We start from the raw sequence: 18668 nt of genomic DNA, 5'->3' as shown, positions 1-18668 counted from the left end.
TGGTTCATTTTATAAAAAAATAAGTAAAATTGTATAATTAAACATTTTAAATATTTTTTTTAGAATATAAAAATATTTATAATAATATTACAAATATTATTTATCAATTTTTTAAAATGGTTTTCGGCGAAAATCATACTTATGATTTCTATTTTTCACCGAAAACCTTGTTCTGAGTGTTGCGGGACACTAATAATAATATTTATTAATTTAAAAAAAAAAAAAAAACCGACTTCTGTCGGAAACCTTGTTCGGAGTGTTGCGGAAAATGACTATACTTTCCCTAGTCAACAGAAAATATTTTCCGTTGACTGGATCTTTTTCAATTGCATCCAAACACCGAAAATTCAAAAAATGATCATAAATCATTTTCCAGATTTCCAAACACAGCCTAAATTGTATAACGTGTTTCAATTGACTATAGGCCTCCAAATACAAATAAATCATGTGATATGTTTGAACTGTATTATATGTCTCCAAATACATGTAAATTGTGATATGTGCATCAATTAGTCTGAATCAGAGCTATTTGATAACAAATTTGATTTGCTTTGTTTTCTTCTTGTAATATTCCTCCCGAGTTTGATTTTTGAGGAATGTATAACTCAAAGTTCTTTCCATACTCTCATTAAACAAGTCTAAAATATTTCAAACACAAAAAGGCCAAGAACCATGTCCACAAAAAATTAGATAACTCTCACAACAAATTTAATTTGAAATATTGTGACTATCTTACTAACTTGATTAAGGCTACATAATTATATAACTTACTTCATATACAATATGTTTCTTTTGTTTAGATATTTAATTGTTTTTCTTTAACCAAACAACATATAAAGTCCCAAAATTGCACACAAAGTCAAAACGTGGTGGGTCATGGGTGCATATTCAACACAATCAAGAATCCACCTTCTGAAAATCCCACATTTTAACTTTATTAATGTAACATTCTAGGTCTATTGAATTGGGTTGTTCAAAATGAAATGAAATTCCAAATATGCCCAATTCCAACTAGTTATTGAACTTTATATATAACCATGTAGAGTTATAGAAGACTGACATAATCCTATGTTTATTTATCATTATTAACGCAAAAAGGAAAATGAAAGCTCTTGTGTTAATTTGCAAGTGAGGTACATCATATCCAGCAAAAAGGGTTGTAAATAAGATGGGAATTCCATGTGGTTTGGTACTATATTTGAATCATTTCACATCATTGCAGAAGAATACTAGCTTTATAAGTCCATGTGGATCTCCTTCACTCATGCAATAAATCACTCAATCTTATATTTTTTGTATCATCTTTGATTTATGAAAGTGGTTGTGCTATTCGAAAAAATATATTGAGGTATTTGGTAAATAGTTGTTAGCTGATAGCTGTTAGTTGATTATGTTAGTGTGTTTAACTAGCTGATAGCATTAACTGATTATTGAAAGATGTATGGTAAATTAGTTGTTAGTTGATAGCTAATTACATGCAAAATAACTTCCTCTATTGAGCCATTGACTAACCGTGATTTACATCATCTCAAATACTCTGTCAGGACAAGGTGTAAAGATTCAACCTTTTGGAAGAAGAAAAGTAATCAATAAACAATATGATTGACTAGACATTCTTTATATAACTATACCATATACTATTAAGTATTAATATTGATCAACACTACCTAAATTTTCCAATAATATAATGTGACCTTGTAATATGAGCAACTCAAAATAACAAAATTTGTGTATCATAATTCATAAATTTATAACCAATGCTTATTTAATTACGGGTTAAAAAATCGGTTAATCGGCCCAATACAGAAAAAGACTACAAACGGGCCGAATTAAATTCAATATGGGCTTGATCTGCCAAAATTCGAAATTCCAGAGCCCAGTCCGTTTATCAACGGAACCATATATAGGGCTTCGTCGTAACTGCCGTAACCCCTCTCGTCTCGTCTCTCCCTCGCAGGCGCGTAGCTATGGCGAAGAACAGAAACAAGAAGAAGAGAAATGGCGTTGCTTCCATGGATTTCGTTGCCGATCAGACGGCCACGGGAGCTCAAGGTACATACTTCACTTTCACGAGTCTCTGTGTGCTTGCAACTAATTAATATTATCTATCGTCTGCTAAAGCTCACAGCTATATAACCTTCTGATGGATTCTATTTTCTGTTAATTGTTATCTCAGACATGGATACTTCTGAGTCCGCTGTTCCGAAACCATCTTCCGCCCGCGTTCATACGTGAGTACTGAAAAGCTGTATTGCTATTATTTTATTTTATTTTATTTGAAATCTATAGTAAGATGCCTAGTTTGCTGCTGAGATTGATGTTAAAATATTGTTGAAAGAATAATTTAGCAGGTGAAAGATATGTGAATTCCATGCTTTTATTGGGTGATATGTTGAATTTTTAGCTGCTTTCATAGTTTCAATGAATATGGAGTAATTGACAATTTGAAGGTACAAATAGATTGTGGGGGTGTTTGTTAGATAACTGTTAGCTGATTAGGTTAGTGTATTTGATTAGTTGATAGCTAAATAGCTGATTACATGCAAAATGACATTCTCAAACATTTTATCAAAAAAAAGCACTTTGAGCAGTTTTTTGAATTTTAGCATTTTGGAGAAATAAGGTGTTATAAAAAACTAATTAATCAAATACTTATATTGAATGTTTAACTAAGTCAAAAAGCTAATAGTGATCAAATAAGTCAAAATTGGCTGATAAGCTAACTATGTTACCAAATAGGGCTACAAGCCTAGTATATTTTGCAACTTCCATTACCATGAAGAAATTAAGTAGTTAAAGTAAATGTAGTTTGTGGAATGTTAGGGTGCATTACAAAGTGGACTAATTTCTCCCATTTGGAAAATATGGGAGAATGGAAAACTAGAGATTTGAAATATACTTTAGTTTTGTAGTGATATTGGCTTTCAAGTTTAGACTTTGGAGTCTAGTTTCCTGTGTGTATCTAGTTAGTACTCTCTCTGGTTAACATGGGACGTGTATCTTTCGAATTTGTCACCACAAAGTATTGAACTTTAGTGATTTTATCTTGTATTGAAATTTCAACTTTGAATACATGCCATCTGCTTTGTAGATTTCTGAATCAAGTTTCTGGTCATGTTGATAGAATTTGGGTTTTATGATTTCCACACTAATTTCATGTGCCTCCTCCCTGCAGAAAGGTCAAGGGAGTGCAAATGAAAAGGTCGAAGAATGTCCGAAAGAAGGCTGCCGTTGCCAAAGCTGAAGCTAAAATCGAGCAATTGAAGGAAAAAGTTTTGAAGAATGAAAGCAAGTTACATAGAATTCAATCTGCCAAAAAGCTATATGACTAATGTAATCTGCAGTGTTTCCTTTTGAAGATTGTAAACTTGTTCACCTATCATTACCTCACTTGTATTGTAATCTCTACCCAAAATTTTGTCTTAATCTCATTTTAGTTATTTCTACTGTTCTACCACTGTTTAGATAATTTGTTCAGACATTGCTGGGAGGAAAGTGTGTTTTAATGACACCTACTATCCCGTAGCATAATAATCTAATGAGCATTTATAATTGGTAATGTAACAACTTTTAATGTTGTTTTTTTTGGTATAACCAGGTTCCACTGTCGGGAAACGATTATTCTCCTTGCTGGATTGTAGGTATCTCTTTTAGATGGGATAGCTATATCTCTTTTAGATGGGATAGCTAGTCTGGAGATTTAAGACTGCTTTATACCCAATTTTTTTTTCTTTTTGGAAAACCTATACCCAACTTTTAATGTTATTGATCTTTCACAATTGAAGATTCGGATTTTGCTAACTTGAGTATTTGACAAACTCTATAATTTCTGCCATATAACAATCTAATAGTTTTGTCAATACGTTGTGATGGAGAATATTTTCCGAGTAATCGAGTATACATCTTCGTACTAGTTCGCAACTGGACTTAGACACGGTGAGGAATCGTTCCCGACCTTGACCAATCTCATGTTCGATCGATTCGACCTAAATGCAAGGCCGAGCAAATGACTAGTCAACATGAGCCTTCACCCCACCTTAAGATTGGCTCTGACCCTCTAAGGTTGGGACAATTGACCCGATCATGTCTACGGATGCGCGGCTTAGTGGCTAATCAGGAATGTCACGGCGTGTGGGTGTCACTCCACCACTACCGAACCAGCTCATTGCATACGCGACATGGACAACGACCTTGACCGATCTCATGTTCGATCGATTTGACCTAAATGCAAGGCCGAGCAAATGACTAGTCAATATGAGTCTTCACCCCACCTTAAGATTGGCTCTGACCCTTTAAGGTCGGGACAATTGACCCGAGCCTTCACCCCACCTTAAGATTGGCTCTGACCCTCTAAGGTCGGGACAATTGACCCGATCATGTCTACGGCTGCGCGGCTTAGTGGCCAATCAGGAATGTCACGGCGTGTGGGTGTCATTCCACCACTGCCGAACCAGCTCATTGCATACGCGACATGTGACAAGCATGTCGAGAGCCGACATGTATCCCTTTTCACCGCCTATAAATAACATATTTATTACCCTACGAGAGACTTTTGAGGACATTCTCACCTAATAATCTAATCACAATTAGTTCGAAACTCTCCAACCCATATACACCTTTCCCGAGTTCAATTACTTAAACCAACAAGCAAATCACATTGTCAAATTTCTGGTGTGAAAATCACATTCCTCTCAATTGGTCACTTCTTTTTTAGCACAATTTTTTTTATATTATACGAAAAGTTTTTGGCTGACAAAGTAAATTATAGCCAATTATAGACTTTCCCCTACTGGGATATTTGTCTTTAGTTACTCTCACTCAGCCTCTCACTCAACACTAAAAACTTGCTCGCACCTCTCTGTTTTCTGCTTTGGGGTTTTGCACTGGCGTTTGTCCTTTGAGCTTGAGTTCATGGCTTCATCATCAAGGAAAACTTGCCTTCAATGTCAAGCCTCCAGCTCCAGCTCCAACTCCGACGGTTTCAGAAACGGTTGGCGCCTCCGCAGCGGCGAGTTTGCTCAGCTCTGCCGCCGTTGCGCGTAAGTACTAGCAACTTTCGCTCGTTAAATTACTTCGTTTCTATTTTTATTCTGGATAAAACATTAATAAAATCTGCTTTTCTGAGTTCAGGAAATTAGCACCTATGTTTTGTGTTTAAGATTAAATGAAACATTGAAACCCTCACGAGTTTATGTAAAGGTTGAATTACGTTTCAATGGCTGAGGATTCAGTATCAATGAATGTGTAGAACTAATATCTTTTATGTCTGACTTTTCAATTCTCAGATTGCTTTGCTCATTTTGTTGGACTGTGTTTCCTTGTTTGTCAAGCAATCGGTCATTGGTTGTATCTGAGTTTTGCTTATCAACGGATTGCTCTTTTGTGCATTGTTACTGTCGACTCTTTGCTGGATAATAAGATATCTGTTAGCTATTTAGTAATTATTATCTATGCATGTTGATTTTCTATGCACACAACTGTGGTTTGGAAGGAACATCAGTTGAAGTTGAAAATTTACAAGAAATCTGTAGTCTAGTTTCTTGTGTTTATTGTAATTGACTTTAAATCCCCTGTCCGGCTTAGAAAAAACTAGCTGAAATCCATTTCATAATAGCCGAGAGAAAACCTATTGGTTTCTAAATTGTCATATGCTCTCATAGCTTCTTTTGAAAAGGGAATAAGTTGCAATTCATATTATTTTAACAGTAAGCTTACATAAACTTAACCTGATTAGATCAAGGTTTACTTTGGTACTCACTTTTGACATACTGACATCTTAAACATCAGATTTAGATGATCCCGATTGAAGCAGTTCTTATGACTACTGGACATAGTTGCTCATTAGATTGCTGTACTGCTGGTGTAAGGTACTTGTTGGATTTTCCAACATTAGCTTGATCGAATGGCATGATATGAGATAAGGGGTAGCTGAAAATCATCTACAGCGAGGGATAGGAAAGGCAATAGACTGCAGCCAAAAGAGTGTAGGAAACCTTGAGTGCTGAGGCTAACATTTCCTTATTTTTACTGCAATGATAAAATTCCATAGAGATTTTCTCTTGATGAATAAAAGTGTAACTTGATCTATCAACCTTTTATTTGAAAAACATAGCAGGAGGGTATTAATTATGAATTAAGGAGCATCTTTTTTTCTGCCGTATCATAAATTTTCTGAGTCTTCTCTTGTTGCTACCAATCTGATGGATCTTGTGTATGGGATATGGTTCATTGAATGGAGTCATGGACTCATGGGGCATTGATCTTTTGCATAAAGTTTAAGGAGATTGCCTGACACAATATTTTCTGGTTTTACCTATGCTGACTTTTGATCAAAAGCGGCTCAACTGGACCAAACTTTTCTTTCTTAACAAAAATTTTACTCCACATGAATTTTGTGAGCTCCTAATCAATGATTTGTATCTTCTGATTCCTCTTGGCTTCTTCAACTTAGTTTAGTTCTCCTTTGCATGTAGTTCTGCCTATGATGAGGGGAAGTTCTGTGAGACTTTCCATTCAAACGATGATGGTTGGAGAGATTGTGAAGCTTGTGGGAAGGTGAGTGGGATATGTTTTCAGTTGTCATATCTAGGAGCAGTATTTGTAGTAGGGTCCAATTCTGGCTTATCTTCTCGAAGATGCTTTGTTATATATGCTGAAAATCCTACAATAATAATGCTATGATATTTGTTTTTTTTTGGCAGTTGGTCCATTGTGGATGTATTGTATCATTCAATACATATTTGCTGCTGGATTTTGGTGGAATTATGTGCATTGAGTGCTCAAAGATTAGTTTTATCCTGGTAACAACTAGTTTGAATGTTGTTTTTGATGTTCCTTGTGATTATGACGTTACTGGGGGCATTATCGTCAAGTAATTACAATGCTTTTCTTGATACTTCCTCAGGAGCATTTTCTTTTCCTTCAAGCTTACCCTCCCAATAGTGTGAGTGTGTGTGCATCATAAGGTCAATCAAGGCCAGTGCTTTGGATTGAGCCCTGGCTAATGGCTATAAAGGGAAAATGGATTGATCTGTTTCTATGATAAGCAAGTCTTATTCAATGTTCTGGAAACACTGAAAACTATGGCATAATAGACTGGAATTCTGCCCTTTTCTACAAAAAAGGAGAAATTAATACTCCGCTCTTAAGGTGGCACAACCTTAAGCTGTGATTCAACTTTCTCATTTTAAATGAGGAGCCACTGAAATCAAGCATGCTTCTTTTTGGGGTATGTTTCTGGCTATAATTCAGGAAGGCTGCACAGCTTTAGCATCCTATGTACTATTGAGTAATATGTGGCATTGTGTATTCTAATTTCTGAGCAAGCACACTTTTTGACATGGCATGAGCTTCAATACTGAGATAAATCTCAGTATCCAAAGGCACATGGTATTAAAAAGTGTGCACAAAGCACACATTGCACCATAGAAAAATCGTTTCAGACTTGATAAACTAATTCCAGAAATATATACATATATAAACTTCATAATGCAGGCAAGAAACCGTTGCATGTATCCTGCTAGTCCACTACCGTTTGGTGATCCTCAGCAGGATCCCTCAAGGAAGAACCAAAAGGAATCCCAATATTGCCCTCATGCCAATGGGTCAGAGCTGCAACAGATCTGCACAATTTATCCTCCACTTTTAACTTGTCATCTTATTCCATCATGCAACTACCTTTAAATTAGTGTGGTCATTTTGGCCATGTTTGGTAAATGGTTGTTAGTTGATAGCTGATATCTGATTGGGTTAATTAGATAGTATAACTAGTTGATAACATTAGCTAATTGTAGAAAGGTGTTTGGTAAATTAGCTGTTAGCTTATAGTTGTTTGGTATAATTTCTTTTCTCAAAAAGCTAATTGAAAAAGTTGGTTTGAGTATCTTTTTGAATTTTAACATTTTGGAGTTACAAAAAGCTAATTAACCAAATACTTATATTGATTTTTTAACCAAGTCAAACAAATAGTGGTCAAATAAGCCAAAATTGACTGATAGGCTAACTATTTTACCAAACAGGGCCTTTATCTTGTTTCACATTCAAATTGACTCTGCTATGTCTTCAATTTGTAAGCTAGGACTAAATATGGAAGCAATTGTTCCTATTACTTCTTGTCATTCTATATGGCCATTACAGATTCTAGTTGTCCTTGACAAGATCTTAGCCCTGGCTCCATTGTCACTCCTCTGTTTGAGAAGGTTTTGTCTGCTACTGATACTGACCTCAAACTGTCACGTCTCTTCATACCTAAGACGTGTGCAGAGGTGAGTTTCTAAACACTGAACTCTCAATTTTTCATGTATTATGTGATTCTTGTCTTGTAAGAGACAACCTAGAGAAATTTCTCAAGACATTTCCTGATTACAGACATTCTTTCCAGACCTTTGTGGACGGCATGGGATGCCAATCAGTATCCTGGATACGGAAGGCAAGCAATGGGAATTTTTCATCCGTTGCTGGCCCAATCCTAGCAGTAAGACGTATGTTCTAGAAGGGCTGAGAGATTACATTATTGCCAAGAAATGGCAGGCAGGTGATATAGGTAATTCACTCCATACTAAAGTAGAGAATTCATGTAAATCAATTTTCATGTGCTTTGTTTTTATAATCAGCTTATTCGTCTTCTACTTGACATTACTACTGTTGCTTCAAGTACCTGGCTATCTATCCCTGCCTTTATTGAACGCATCCAGTTTTTGAATGATAAACCTTTATTTGATATTTTTAATTATCTGTTATTACTCTATAGTTAATACTTAATAATATACTGGAACATTCATAACTCCTAATGTAAAGATCAACAGATAATTTTATATATTCTCTCTGACTGATGGTGTTTGTGTATTTCTTCAGTAACATTTTGCCAAACTAAACCAGGAGGAAAGTTGATGATGGGATTAAGGAAAACTTCTACCGGCTCTGCCTCCTCATGAGTCATGAGGTGGGGCAGTTTCTCTTTAGTCTTTATACTCAATATTATACGAAATGCATTTTTGGATCCTTTTATGGAGTTTACTGGGGTGTTTGGTTGGCTGGAAAATAAATTCTTTAAAATTGAAATTTTTAAAATACGAGCGAAAAAGTACTCCATGTTGTTTGGTTTAATTTGAGAAAAATAATTTCCACACTTTTCCTTTGGTATTTTCTTTTCCAAAGCCCATGGAAAAAATGTCAACTTGATGACACAAGAGTACTCTTATACACTTCCATTAATTATTAATATTATGTGAGAATATGTTATATATATATATATATAGTTTTTTAAATTAATATTCTCAGTAATTTATTTTGCATAAAATTTACAGTAAAATCTCTTCAACAAACCAAACACGTGTCATAAGTTTTTGAAGGAAAATGTTTCCAAAACTCATGCATCATAGCTTGCTAGTTTATAGCTATTGAGATTTTATTCTTCAAGTAATTTTTACTTTGGTTAACTCTACAACTAGTTTTCAAAAAAAAAAAAAAAAAACTCTAACTAATTTGCTTTGCAGATTTAAGCCTTGAGAGTATTGCAAGCTGCAGCAGAGTTATTGCCGTCGTTCATATGCTGTTGTCAATGGTCGAGAATTTTAACGGAGCATATAGGGGCACATCTCGTTCTTTTTTTCATGGTCCCATGATTTTTTAGTTCTGCTCAAGCTCAATCTTTAATAAAGATGTATTTGCAAAAGTACATTCATGATTGGTTTTTCGAAATGTAAAAGCGAGAAACATAGCCAAAAAGAAAAGGTCCAATCTAAACCGCTTATTGATCCAGATACAACACAAATGAACCTCACCACCAAAGAAAACTCAGCATCGCTGCTCTACAAAATAGTTTATAATAATCTCCAATGCAGGAGTAAAGAGAGCTAAACCTTCAGAGGCTATTTTTTTTTTCTGTATATAATACTGAGTAGAAATTGTAGAATCATACATTTCCATGGGGGATTGATTTTTCACCTCAGCGTTTTGAAAACATTCCTTGTGTTAAAGAGGAAAAGTCGTAATCTTTAGCCGACTGTGTAGAAATGGAAGAAACTGAAGATGTTACTGGCTTGCTTGGTCCAGGTGGCACTATACCATTGGTGGAAGAATTATTTTGTCCCATCGTGTAGACACTGCAACAGTAAACAAAACCAAATAGAATTCAAGGTGTTCTCCTATACAACTAACACAGAAATATTAGCATACCTGGAAGTTGAAAATGGAATTGAATTCCCAGCTAAATCTGGCATAGCCGTAGCACCCATCTAGTTCAAGAGCAAAGAATAGAATGTTATTAGAGTTGACAGAGAGTTCCCTAAAAGCTGTATCCATAGCATACTCCTTTTTACCTGCATAAATTTCTCTGGTTCACTCTTTACAGCTGTGGGCATTGTCATTCCAGGGAACTGGTAGCCAAAATTCGGCCAAACTTGGTTTGGTAAGTTGGTGCCTGTTGCCATCTGTTGTGCATTGCCAGGGGCTTTTAATGCACCGCCAGTAGCATTAGGATTACCAGCAGCAGCAGCAGCCATTAGAAGAGACTGTTGCTGTGCCAGCATAACAAGCTGCTGTTGATGCATAGCGAATGGTGACACCATATTGGACTGCAATGGAGCAAGGAAAAATAATTTTAATAAGATGGCTTAGGATGAGAAATAATAAACCCTAAAATAACCGTATAATAATACCTTGTCAAAAAGGCTCATAATGTCATTCTTAACATCTTTTTGAGGCTTCTCTAATGAGGTAGCAGGCATGATTGGTGGTGAATCCTTAAATAAATCTTCAATTCCAGAAGAGGACTGAGGCTTGATATCATCAGCTTTCGTTATCTCAGTTCTTTCTGGTGTTTTTGGTGCTCCAGCAGCTGAAAGTTTGGCAAGTGTTAAACTAAGAAACATAATCCCCAACCCAAGCAGCCAAAAAAAAAAAAAAACCAAGATAGCATGCCCAAAAGAAACAGGAAAACAGAAGAAAAAAGAATTAATCTCAACATACACTGAAAACCAGCCCATGCATTATCATCTGCAGTTACTGCTTCTGAGCCATTTGCACTTGGCTCATCCATTGAAAGCATGTCAAATAGATCAGTGGCAAAATCAACTTTAGGGGCAGCAGCAGGTTCTACAACCTGTTTTACAGATTCAGCAGCTGCAACTGGCTCTACTTTCTGATTTCCTTGGGGTGTCAATTGAGCAGGAGATGCCTGTTATAAGAAAGACATGTAAGGTCCACAATTTCTGATTCAATTCTGCAAATATCAAACTGTTCACTATGGAAGAGAAAGAAAAGACGCCATCTAGGAGCAGTTCATCAATTCAGACCATCAAAGGGAATGATGGTGCCATGGATTCAGGTTTAAAATGCCATAGAGACATGCACTGAAAGTCTATAGTTTAACTACCCTCTTCAGCCTTTACATATTTAATTTATTTAGATTACAAAGCCTTTACATATTTTGGCATCTTAAAGGGGCTTTGTAATCTAAATAAATTGCAACAACTCAACAATAAAAACAAGTATGAAAAGCTATTGAAGCATAACACAATTCACTAGGAAACGTATATATTCCATGATCATAGTAAAATTTGAAATAGAAATGGCATAAATATAAGTTAACATACATGTTCTGGTCCTTTAGGTGGCATTGGTAAACTAACTTTAGCAGCAGGGCTTTCATGCCTAGTGCTTGGCGTTTGGACATTTTTCCTTTCACCAGATAAGTGGCCAGAGTTGTTTGCATATCCGTGCCCACTTCTATCACTAGATTGTGGCCACTGGAGTGGAGCTCTCTCTTCACGTACACTGGACACCGATGCTGGTTTCCCATCCTTAGGGGCCCATCTCTTCTCTTCATACCTTAATAATGCATAGAAGTGGAAGGTCTCAGATCAGTCAAAGCATATCAGACTTGTGAAATTTAAAGATGTTTTGACACAGTTAGCAAAAAGGGACGCACTTTGCACGGATGAAATTCTCAATTCCAACTCTATCATAGTTTGGAGGTAGCTCTGCTTCCCAGTAACTATTTGATTTCTCATTTCCCATTGCTACATAAACAAGAAACACATCACTTATACTTTATCATTGATAATAAATCACCATTTAACTTTATAGAACTTGCCAAACATCATCAGTGAACTTACATTGAATAAATGCAACTTGTTCAGGAAGCCATGTATCAAGTGTAGCTGATCTAACCTGAAATTTTTTGGAAACATCAGACAGTAGTATTCACAATATGTCAGGATTCCTTTCAAAAACACCATTCTGAACCATCTTCTCTATTATCTACACCATTACAGTTATGTGCTACTCATACAAGTGTAAGACATCTTGGTTACTTCTGAAAGAATATTTTATCACCTTTGATATGTGCACTCCGAGACTTCTGTGGATCCCAGAGCACTGCATGCATATAAAGATCCCTAAATTCACACTAGCCCATCGTGGACCTCTGCATTAAATGAACAAAAAGATAAGAAACAGACTAAATTCATCTTCAATTGCCACAAAGATAAAGTCTCTATATGCCACTGAGTCCATTAAGATGCCAACATATTTTTGCTCTTTTTGATAAATCAACATGCCTTGAAATGATAAATTATACATGAATACATGACACATATGTAAATAAAGACAACATTAAATCTTTCCAAATACATACTTCACTTTGCAATCTGCACATTCTCTGTTCTCGGGCAATTTGAGCAGACCTTCTAGAATCTGCAACCAAGCGCCTGAATGCATCAGTTTGCATGTAAAAGAATGTTTCTAAGACAAAGAGTGGCAAGAAAACAACAGCTAATTTGCACGGAAAAGGATTTGTTGAACTCAAAACATCAATCATGCACAGTCAGCCTTCCATTTAGTCTTCATCAGGTTCATCCACATCAGTAAGTCAATTTGAGTTTTTAATATCATTTTCTACCTTTGGGAGGGAGGTATTAACATTCAGCCATTGCTATCAATAAGGTTAACCTCTCACTTTAAGCTAGTGTAAAAACCTAGCAGGCTAAGCATATGATATTACTTTCCACTGACAAAACTCTCACCTTCTGGTATTTTAGAACCAGAACTGATCAAACTCAGCTATTACAACTTTGGTGGAACAACACACAAGAAAGCTAGATACCATTAACTTGGTTATCAAGTTTCAACATTATAAGCAAGTTAGTTTGATGCATCCAAAATGTAGATTAACAAGTTGCCTAACACAACTTGTTGAAATTTCTAAAATGTAAGTTCTGAACTCCTATTACTTGTATGCAGAAATATTTTAACAAGAGGGAAGGTTAAAGAGAGGATGGTTAGTAAAACCTGAGTGATTTTTAGAAACTGCTACCCCATATTTAGCTATTTTAGACAGTAGTATTGTGTTCTCTAAATTCCAAAAAGATATCAATAGACAATGAGGATGATTTGACCATTCATGAGAAGAAATGATGATTGAGGACATATCAATTTGCAGATCCAGTGACAATAAAGTGATAAACTACATCAATGACCAAGCAGACTCATAAAACAAGTGATGCAAAGCATCAATTCATATTCTCCCAACCATCACAGTAGCCTGAGTGAAGAAATGTAATATACTAATATATATTTACACACACACATATGCATGTCTATAGTATAGATTTGATTTTAAAGCACAGTAATGGCTGTTGATCACTAACTGCAAACCATTCACCTGCAGCATATCCTCTAGAACTCAATCTACTCCACAGCATCTAATTCTATTTGTCCAGAGTACTCATCAAATCAATAAATATCTCAATCTAATCTTACGAATGCTTCATAACATATAAATATGATACAATATTTAAAATAAACCTGCTCGACGTCACCCGGTATCTCATAAAGCAAAATTCAAACCATAAACAATTAAGAAAAATCGAACTACGGTTAAATCGCAAACATGATTAACAGTCTATGCTGGTGGATCAAGTAACACGAAGTCGGATACTGTATAATCAAATCTGATACGAGATCAAGGGAAATTGACACAAACGATGGGCGTAATTGAGCAAATTAAACGAAAAGGTCGAAACCTTTCTGTGCTTGGCATTGAGCTCCTTGGATACGTTAGCCTTCTCATTCATGGTGGCTAAGATGGATGAGTTCTAACTTGAACAGATGGAGAGAGAAGAAGAGGAGGAGGCGATGAAGAATGAACGACCGATCTTTCTCCTCTCTCCGTCGCTCTGGACCGCCGGATTGGAAGGCCGCCGATAAAATGAAGGTGGAAGAGAAAGGAGGAAAAACCGCACCGTCTGTCTGACTTATTTGTTGGTAATTGCATATCGTGTCCCTGTTTTCTTTTCTTTTTATGTTTCTGGCTCATGGTTGATCGTCGATCTATGCACGTGCAATGGGGGTGTTTATGGAATTCCGTTTTTATTTACACGTGCGACGAAGAGTAGTCCACTAGGCCATTCTTTTTTTCATTCTTTCTTTTTGGTACTCTACTAGTCTAAGCCATTACAATGTCACATTCTCACTCAATCAATAAATATTATTTTTTTGAACAATTACCATTTTAACCCTTGAATTATAAAGTATTTTAATAAATTTAATCCCACATTTGCTCTGAAAATAGTGACCAAGTTGATAAAATATTTTTAATAAATTTAATTCCACATTTGCTCTGAAAATAGTGACCAAGTTGATAAAATATGATTCTTATATTTGAAAATTACAGATACAAGTTTTACACAAGCATGTACTTATCTCTGTTGTGTATTTTGCAAACTAGTCCGTATTATATATGAGCGTGAATTCCTATTATCACTATATTTTGAGTATCACCCATTGTAAGAGTTAAATTGTCAACAAATTGATGATGATTTTAGGTTGTAGGTTAATAGATCTATTAAGTTTTTATATATTACAATTTTTAATTGACTTTAACCAGCTTGGTTGACGTGAGTGGTCGTGCACTCTTATATGGTTACGTGAGTAGTCGTGCACTCTTGTATGGCTAGTCAGGCTAGTAATGATGTGTCCTGAGCATGTCATAACTGTAGGAAACACTTTGAGTCGGTCAATTAAGGGTGACGATTAATATGTTACCAGATAATATTACGAAGAAGTACAATAATTGTATTGCTAAGTGTTTCAGTATAGAAATCAGAGTGTGTCCCCTACTTATTACATAGGCTCTCTTTTATACAGTTAATGGTAACAACTATAATAATAGGCAGTAATGGCCTCGTAATAAGTGCAACGGTTCCCTTCCATAAGCCCTTCTGTAATTGCTCTTTGATGAGGCGGTAATGTGTTGGACTCTAAGAACCGTTCCACCTCCTCCTGCTTTACTCGATCTCGACCACCGTTACCCATTGTTCGTATTGATTGCTTTGACTGTCATCATTGCGTTTATGGGTTAGACCAAGCGCACCAAGTCACATCCAATACCTTGTTCAATTATCCTATCAAATGAGTAAAGTGTTGATGAGATTGATTTTCTGGTACAAAGAAAAATTGGAAGTCCCAACATCTTGAGAGTGCAAGCCACCCGCGTCGACCAAGCTAGTTAAATTTATTTTTTTATTTTGTTAATTTTTGTCTTTTAAGAGTGGAAGAGAGAGAAGGAACGTGAAACCCGCCAATCCGCCATGGGAATGAAGGACGAGCTAAGAGCTACACTCACGCAACCTCTGAAGCTAAAGGGCCCAAACAAGCCGACCGGTGCGTTTGCAGTAGAAAGCCGGTACTTCGATGGAGTTCCACCGGCGGCAACCAAAGTCGACTGCGCCATCAAGTACGAAGGAGCTCGCCAACTAGAAGATTACACCATCTCCCCTAATGGCCGCGATAAGATCGGCCGCATTATCTCTTACCTTCGTCAAATTGCCGTAGATTCCGTCTTCAACGAGTCTCTCAATATCGTAGCCGGTGAGAATTCCACTCCCCCTCATTGGACAAATTACATACTAACGAAATCTGATAATTATATTGAGAAATTGAAATTTTAAATTCATTCCACTGGTAATTGTTACAGAACATATGCGATAGGAGAATAAAGGAAGAGTCTTTAGTTCCCAAATGGCATATTTTTGCATATTATTCAGACTATTAGTAGAGGTGGAGTTTTTTCTGTTAATTATTAAATAATGTTTCGGTTTTTAAACTATTTTAATTTTTGCAGTAGTATATATGAAGTTATCTAGTTGAGTCATCAATCATCATTGGAGCAATGATGGTTTAGGAACTCTTTAGGTTGCACTATACTCTGTTTTAGCTGTTTCATTTGTCCAAAAAGGTGAAATGGAGGTAAAGCAAAGCATGTTTTCTGCTTAGAAAATGTTAGGCACAAAGTGTTATGCTCTTAATGACTTTAAGGTGAAGCAAAAGATATTTCCTGCTTAGGCAATGCTTATTTTTATTTATTTTCCTATGAGCCTGCCCCTCTATACCGATGGTGCTGGGAATACTATAGACAAAACATACACACACACAAAGGTAGTGGGGCATTATTCCAAGGAAACTAATTCAACCCCTCGAAAGTGGTATGTGTGGAAAAGGAACAAAACATTTCAATGCTAAAATGAGTGTGTGGGTGTCATTAAAGCATGATGTCCTTAGAAAACCCCAAGATATACAACAAGAATGAAACCTATCATAAAAAGAAAGAAAGCTATTTATATCATAAAAGGTGATAACCTTAGGTTACCTCCTTATCTAGCCGAAGGCAATGTTTGGTTTATGTTATATTATATAACCTTGGTAATGTGAATATTGGAATATTATATGTCCTTGTTTAGTTTCCGGGCTTGTGAGATTTCCAAGAAATGGTTTCTAAGTTTGTTTTGTATTTTTTTTTGAGATTCCTGGGGTTATGTGATAATGTGATATAACTCAAACAAAACACTTCCTAAACTTTGTTCTTTGATATTTATCTTGCAAAAGAATACCTTTTCGATGTTCTGGGAGGCCAGAATTTCCAAAGAAGATTTGGATTGATGTGACACCTCTATTGCCTAGAGAGTTGGCCACTGTGTTGGCTTATCTGAAACAGTGAGATATAAGATCCATTTAGCTTTTCAAGCATCCTAGTAAATAGTAATTTCCATGTGCTCTCTCAGGATGATTCAAGGAGGTTTAGACTTCAGAGAGTCTACAAAAACTATTTGCAAGCACTTGTAAATCAAGTTGAACACACCAACTGTTTAGAACCCAAACTGTAAACATTTTCTTTTAGACTTTATTCTTAAAGCAAAGCCTTAGATACTGCTTGTGTATACCAAAGCCCATATTTACTGAAAAAAACCCAATATGAAAATAAACACATTGCTTTTTGTTTGTTCTGAGAGCATAAGGTTTAGTATGTGCTTGTTTGTGTGTGTATTTTGATACAATTAAGGGGACTGAGGATTCAACCTAAGATGCTGTGGCCTCTTATGGGCTGAGTTTCAAGCTATGTCATTGGATTACAAGGGCATTGGCAAGGTTTCTTATGTATGTGAATAGTAAAGACACTCCCCTTTTTCCCCTCTTATGTTTGCTGCTTTTGAAGGGTGAAAGATTGACATTAGTACAACGAGGTTCTACTGGACTGGATAAAATTCCTTCAGTAAACCTGGAAGGTGAATAGATTCATCCATTCTAGAGCATGCTTTTATCTATTATTCCTCTGCATCCTGTGGTTTTCCAATGGTAACAATAACCTAATTGGTGGTTTGTGTTTCTCCTTACTGTAATCTGCGTTTTGATAAGTAGGAATGATAACATCATTCAGAATAAGTACGGGGAATAAATACTCCCTGTAGCCATTTCCTCTGCCAAAAGGGTATTTTCTTTCTCAATCTAAACGAGGTCCATTGTGTGTTCAAAAAAAAAAAAACGAGGTCCATTGTTGTTTAGTCTTTTACTTGATTAGTCGATCACTACATTTACAGAATTTAGAACAACTGACTCTTTCGCAACCCCTTTCCTGTTTATGCAAGTCATTTGTTGTTTCTAACATCTTCAAACATGTCAGGAGGTTGGAATAGGGTGGTGAAGGCAGCACCGAAGGATCATTCCCCTTCACGCTCTTCTAACAACAACGAGAAACAAGATCGTAAGGTACTGATCGTGGAGGAGGCAAATGCAGTGCTGAAGAAATACCAAGAAAGTATACTACAGAACCAGAAGCCGGCAGCGTGTGCTGCTACAAAGCTTGACGAGGAAGCGCTGGGCTCTCCTCCTCCTAAGAAGCCGTTGGACGAGCAACCCAAGATTTCTGTGCCAGAAAACGACAGTAGAAAGAAGATTTTCATTCGCTCTCGACTGTAGAGGATACATCAATCAGGTTATATGAATCCCCCCTTTTGTTTAGTTCTCCTTACTATGTAACAATGTAACCTTAAAGTATTCCTAGGTACAATAATATGGGTATTTTGAGTTCACACAACGTGTCTACTCTTATGTCTGAAATTTCATAAGCTAAAAGCTCGATCGTGAGACAAAATCCAACAGTTTTTGGAACAGAGATCGCAAGTGACAACTATGAAAGTGAGAGATAACTTGACAGCGACGATGGAGACCCCCCGGGGCCATACGAAGCTTCATCGGTCTCTTTCCTTCCCCACATAGGGCTCAGCCAGCTCCCTGCCACCATTCTTACGCGCTATGGTTGTTTTGAAAATTGCAGAGCTGGAAATGAGCGAGCCTTCACATGCTTTACAGTACTTCATCAAATTCAACTGTCA

At 36.3% G+C, this 18668-nt stretch overlaps 4 protein-coding genes across 7 annotated transcripts; 3 read left to right on the top strand and 1 right to left on the bottom strand.

Annotated features, from left to right (window-relative positions):
- Positions 1-1928: 1928 nt before the first annotated feature.
- Positions 1929-3464, top strand: LOC109178168. Its single transcript, XM_019327739.1, has 3 exons — positions 1929-2052; positions 2177-2231; positions 3176-3464. The coding sequence occupies exons 1-3, from the start codon at positions 1968-1970 to the stop codon at positions 3330-3332; spliced, it is 297 nt and encodes a 98-aa protein (XP_019183284.1). The 5' UTR covers positions 1929-1967; the 3' UTR covers positions 3333-3464.
- Positions 3465-4710: 1246 nt separating this feature from the next.
- LOC109178165 (B3 domain-containing transcription factor VAL3-like) lies at positions 4711-9726 on the top strand. Of its 4 annotated transcripts, none has more exons than XM_019327735.1 (9): positions 4747-5008; positions 6474-6555; positions 6702-6800; positions 6905-6943; positions 7495-7631; positions 8165-8264; positions 8368-8542; positions 8854-8941; positions 9495-9726. In XM_019327735.1, the coding sequence occupies exons 1-8, from the start codon at positions 4944-4946 to the stop codon at positions 8931-8933; spliced, it is 777 nt and encodes a 258-aa protein (XP_019183280.1). In that variant the 5' UTR covers positions 4747-4943; the 3' UTR covers positions 8934-8941; positions 9495-9726. The 4 variants fall into 4 exon arrangements, 3 of the variants coding, with proteins under 3 accessions (XP_019183280.1, XP_019183276.1, XP_019183277.1); XM_019327731.1 differs by having other exon boundaries at positions 4749-5039; XR_002053669.1 differs by lacking the exon at positions 9495-9726 and having other exon boundaries at positions 4711-5039; positions 8381-8542.
- On the bottom strand, positions 9700-14268 carry LOC109178161 (probable ADP-ribosylation factor GTPase-activating protein AGD5). Its single transcript, XM_019327725.1, has 11 exons — positions 14025-14268; positions 12638-12696; positions 12337-12427; positions 12117-12171; positions 11930-12020; positions 11595-11829; positions 10969-11176; positions 10659-10837; positions 10320-10574; positions 10177-10235; positions 9700-10103 (listed from the first exon to the last, which is right to left on the bottom strand). The coding sequence occupies exons 1-11, from the start codon at positions 14073-14075 to the stop codon at positions 9947-9949; spliced, it is 1440 nt and encodes a 479-aa protein (XP_019183270.1). The 5' UTR covers positions 14076-14268; the 3' UTR covers positions 9700-9946.
- Positions 14269-15538: 1270 nt separating this feature from the next.
- LOC109178167 lies at positions 15539-18408 on the top strand. The gene is made up of 2 exons (XM_019327738.1): positions 15539-15870; positions 17957-18408. The coding sequence occupies exons 1-2, from the start codon at positions 15591-15593 to the stop codon at positions 18250-18252; spliced, it is 576 nt and encodes a 191-aa protein (XP_019183283.1). The 5' UTR covers positions 15539-15590; the 3' UTR covers positions 18253-18408.
- Positions 18409-18668: the final 260 nt, after the last annotated feature.

Source organism: Ipomoea nil, unplaced genomic scaffold (assembly GCF_001879475.1).
Source record: "Ipomoea nil cultivar Tokyo-kokei standard unplaced genomic scaffold, Asagao_1.1 scaffold0813, whole genome shotgun sequence".
Classification (NCBI taxonomy): Eukaryota; Viridiplantae; Streptophyta; class Magnoliopsida; order Solanales; family Convolvulaceae; genus Ipomoea; species Ipomoea nil.
Note: the sequence above shows the minus strand (reverse complement) of the source record. Positions and strands in the feature narration are given on the sequence as shown.

Bases quoted from the DNA above. Each gene is read 5' to 3' on its own strand.
- LOC109178167 (XM_019327738.1), top strand. From the start codon at position 15,591: ATGGGAATGAAGGACGAGCTAAGAGCTACACTCACGCAACCTCTGAAG. The intron at 15,871-17,956 runs GTGAGAATTCCA...CAAACATGTCAG, and splicing joins GTCTCTCAATATCGTAGCCG to GAGGTTGGAATAGGGTGGTG.
- LOC109178161 (XM_019327725.1), bottom strand. From the start codon at position 14,075: ATGAATGAGAAGGCTAACGTATCCAAGGAGCTCAATGCCAAGCACAGA. The intron at 12,428-12,637 runs GTATGTATTTGG...CATTTAATGCAG, and splicing joins TGTGCAGATTGCAAAGTGAA to AGGTCCACGATGGGCTAGTG. The intron at 12,172-12,336 runs GTGATAAAATAT...AAAAAATTTCAG, and splicing joins TCGGAGTGCACATATCAAAG to GTTAGATCAGCTACACTTGA.
- LOC109178165 (XM_019327731.1), top strand. From the start codon at position 4,912: ATGGCTTCATCATCAAGGAAAACTTGCCTTCAATGTCAAGCCTCCAGC. The intron at 6,801-6,904 runs GTAACAACTAGT...ATACTTCCTCAG, and splicing joins CAAAGATTAGTTTTATCCTG to GAGCATTTTCTTTTCCTTCA. The intron at 6,944-7,494 runs GTGAGTGTGTGT...TTCATAATGCAG, and splicing joins AAGCTTACCCTCCCAATAGT to GCAAGAAACCGTTGCATGTA.
- LOC109178168 (XM_019327739.1), top strand. From the start codon at position 1,968: ATGGCGAAGAACAGAAACAAGAAGAAGAGAAATGGCGTTGCTTCCATG. The intron at 2,053-2,176 runs GTACATACTTCA...TTGTTATCTCAG, and splicing joins GACGGCCACGGGAGCTCAAG to ACATGGATACTTCTGAGTCC. The intron at 2,232-3,175 runs GTGAGTACTGAA...TCCTCCCTGCAG, and splicing joins TCTTCCGCCCGCGTTCATAC to AAAGGTCAAGGGAGTGCAAA.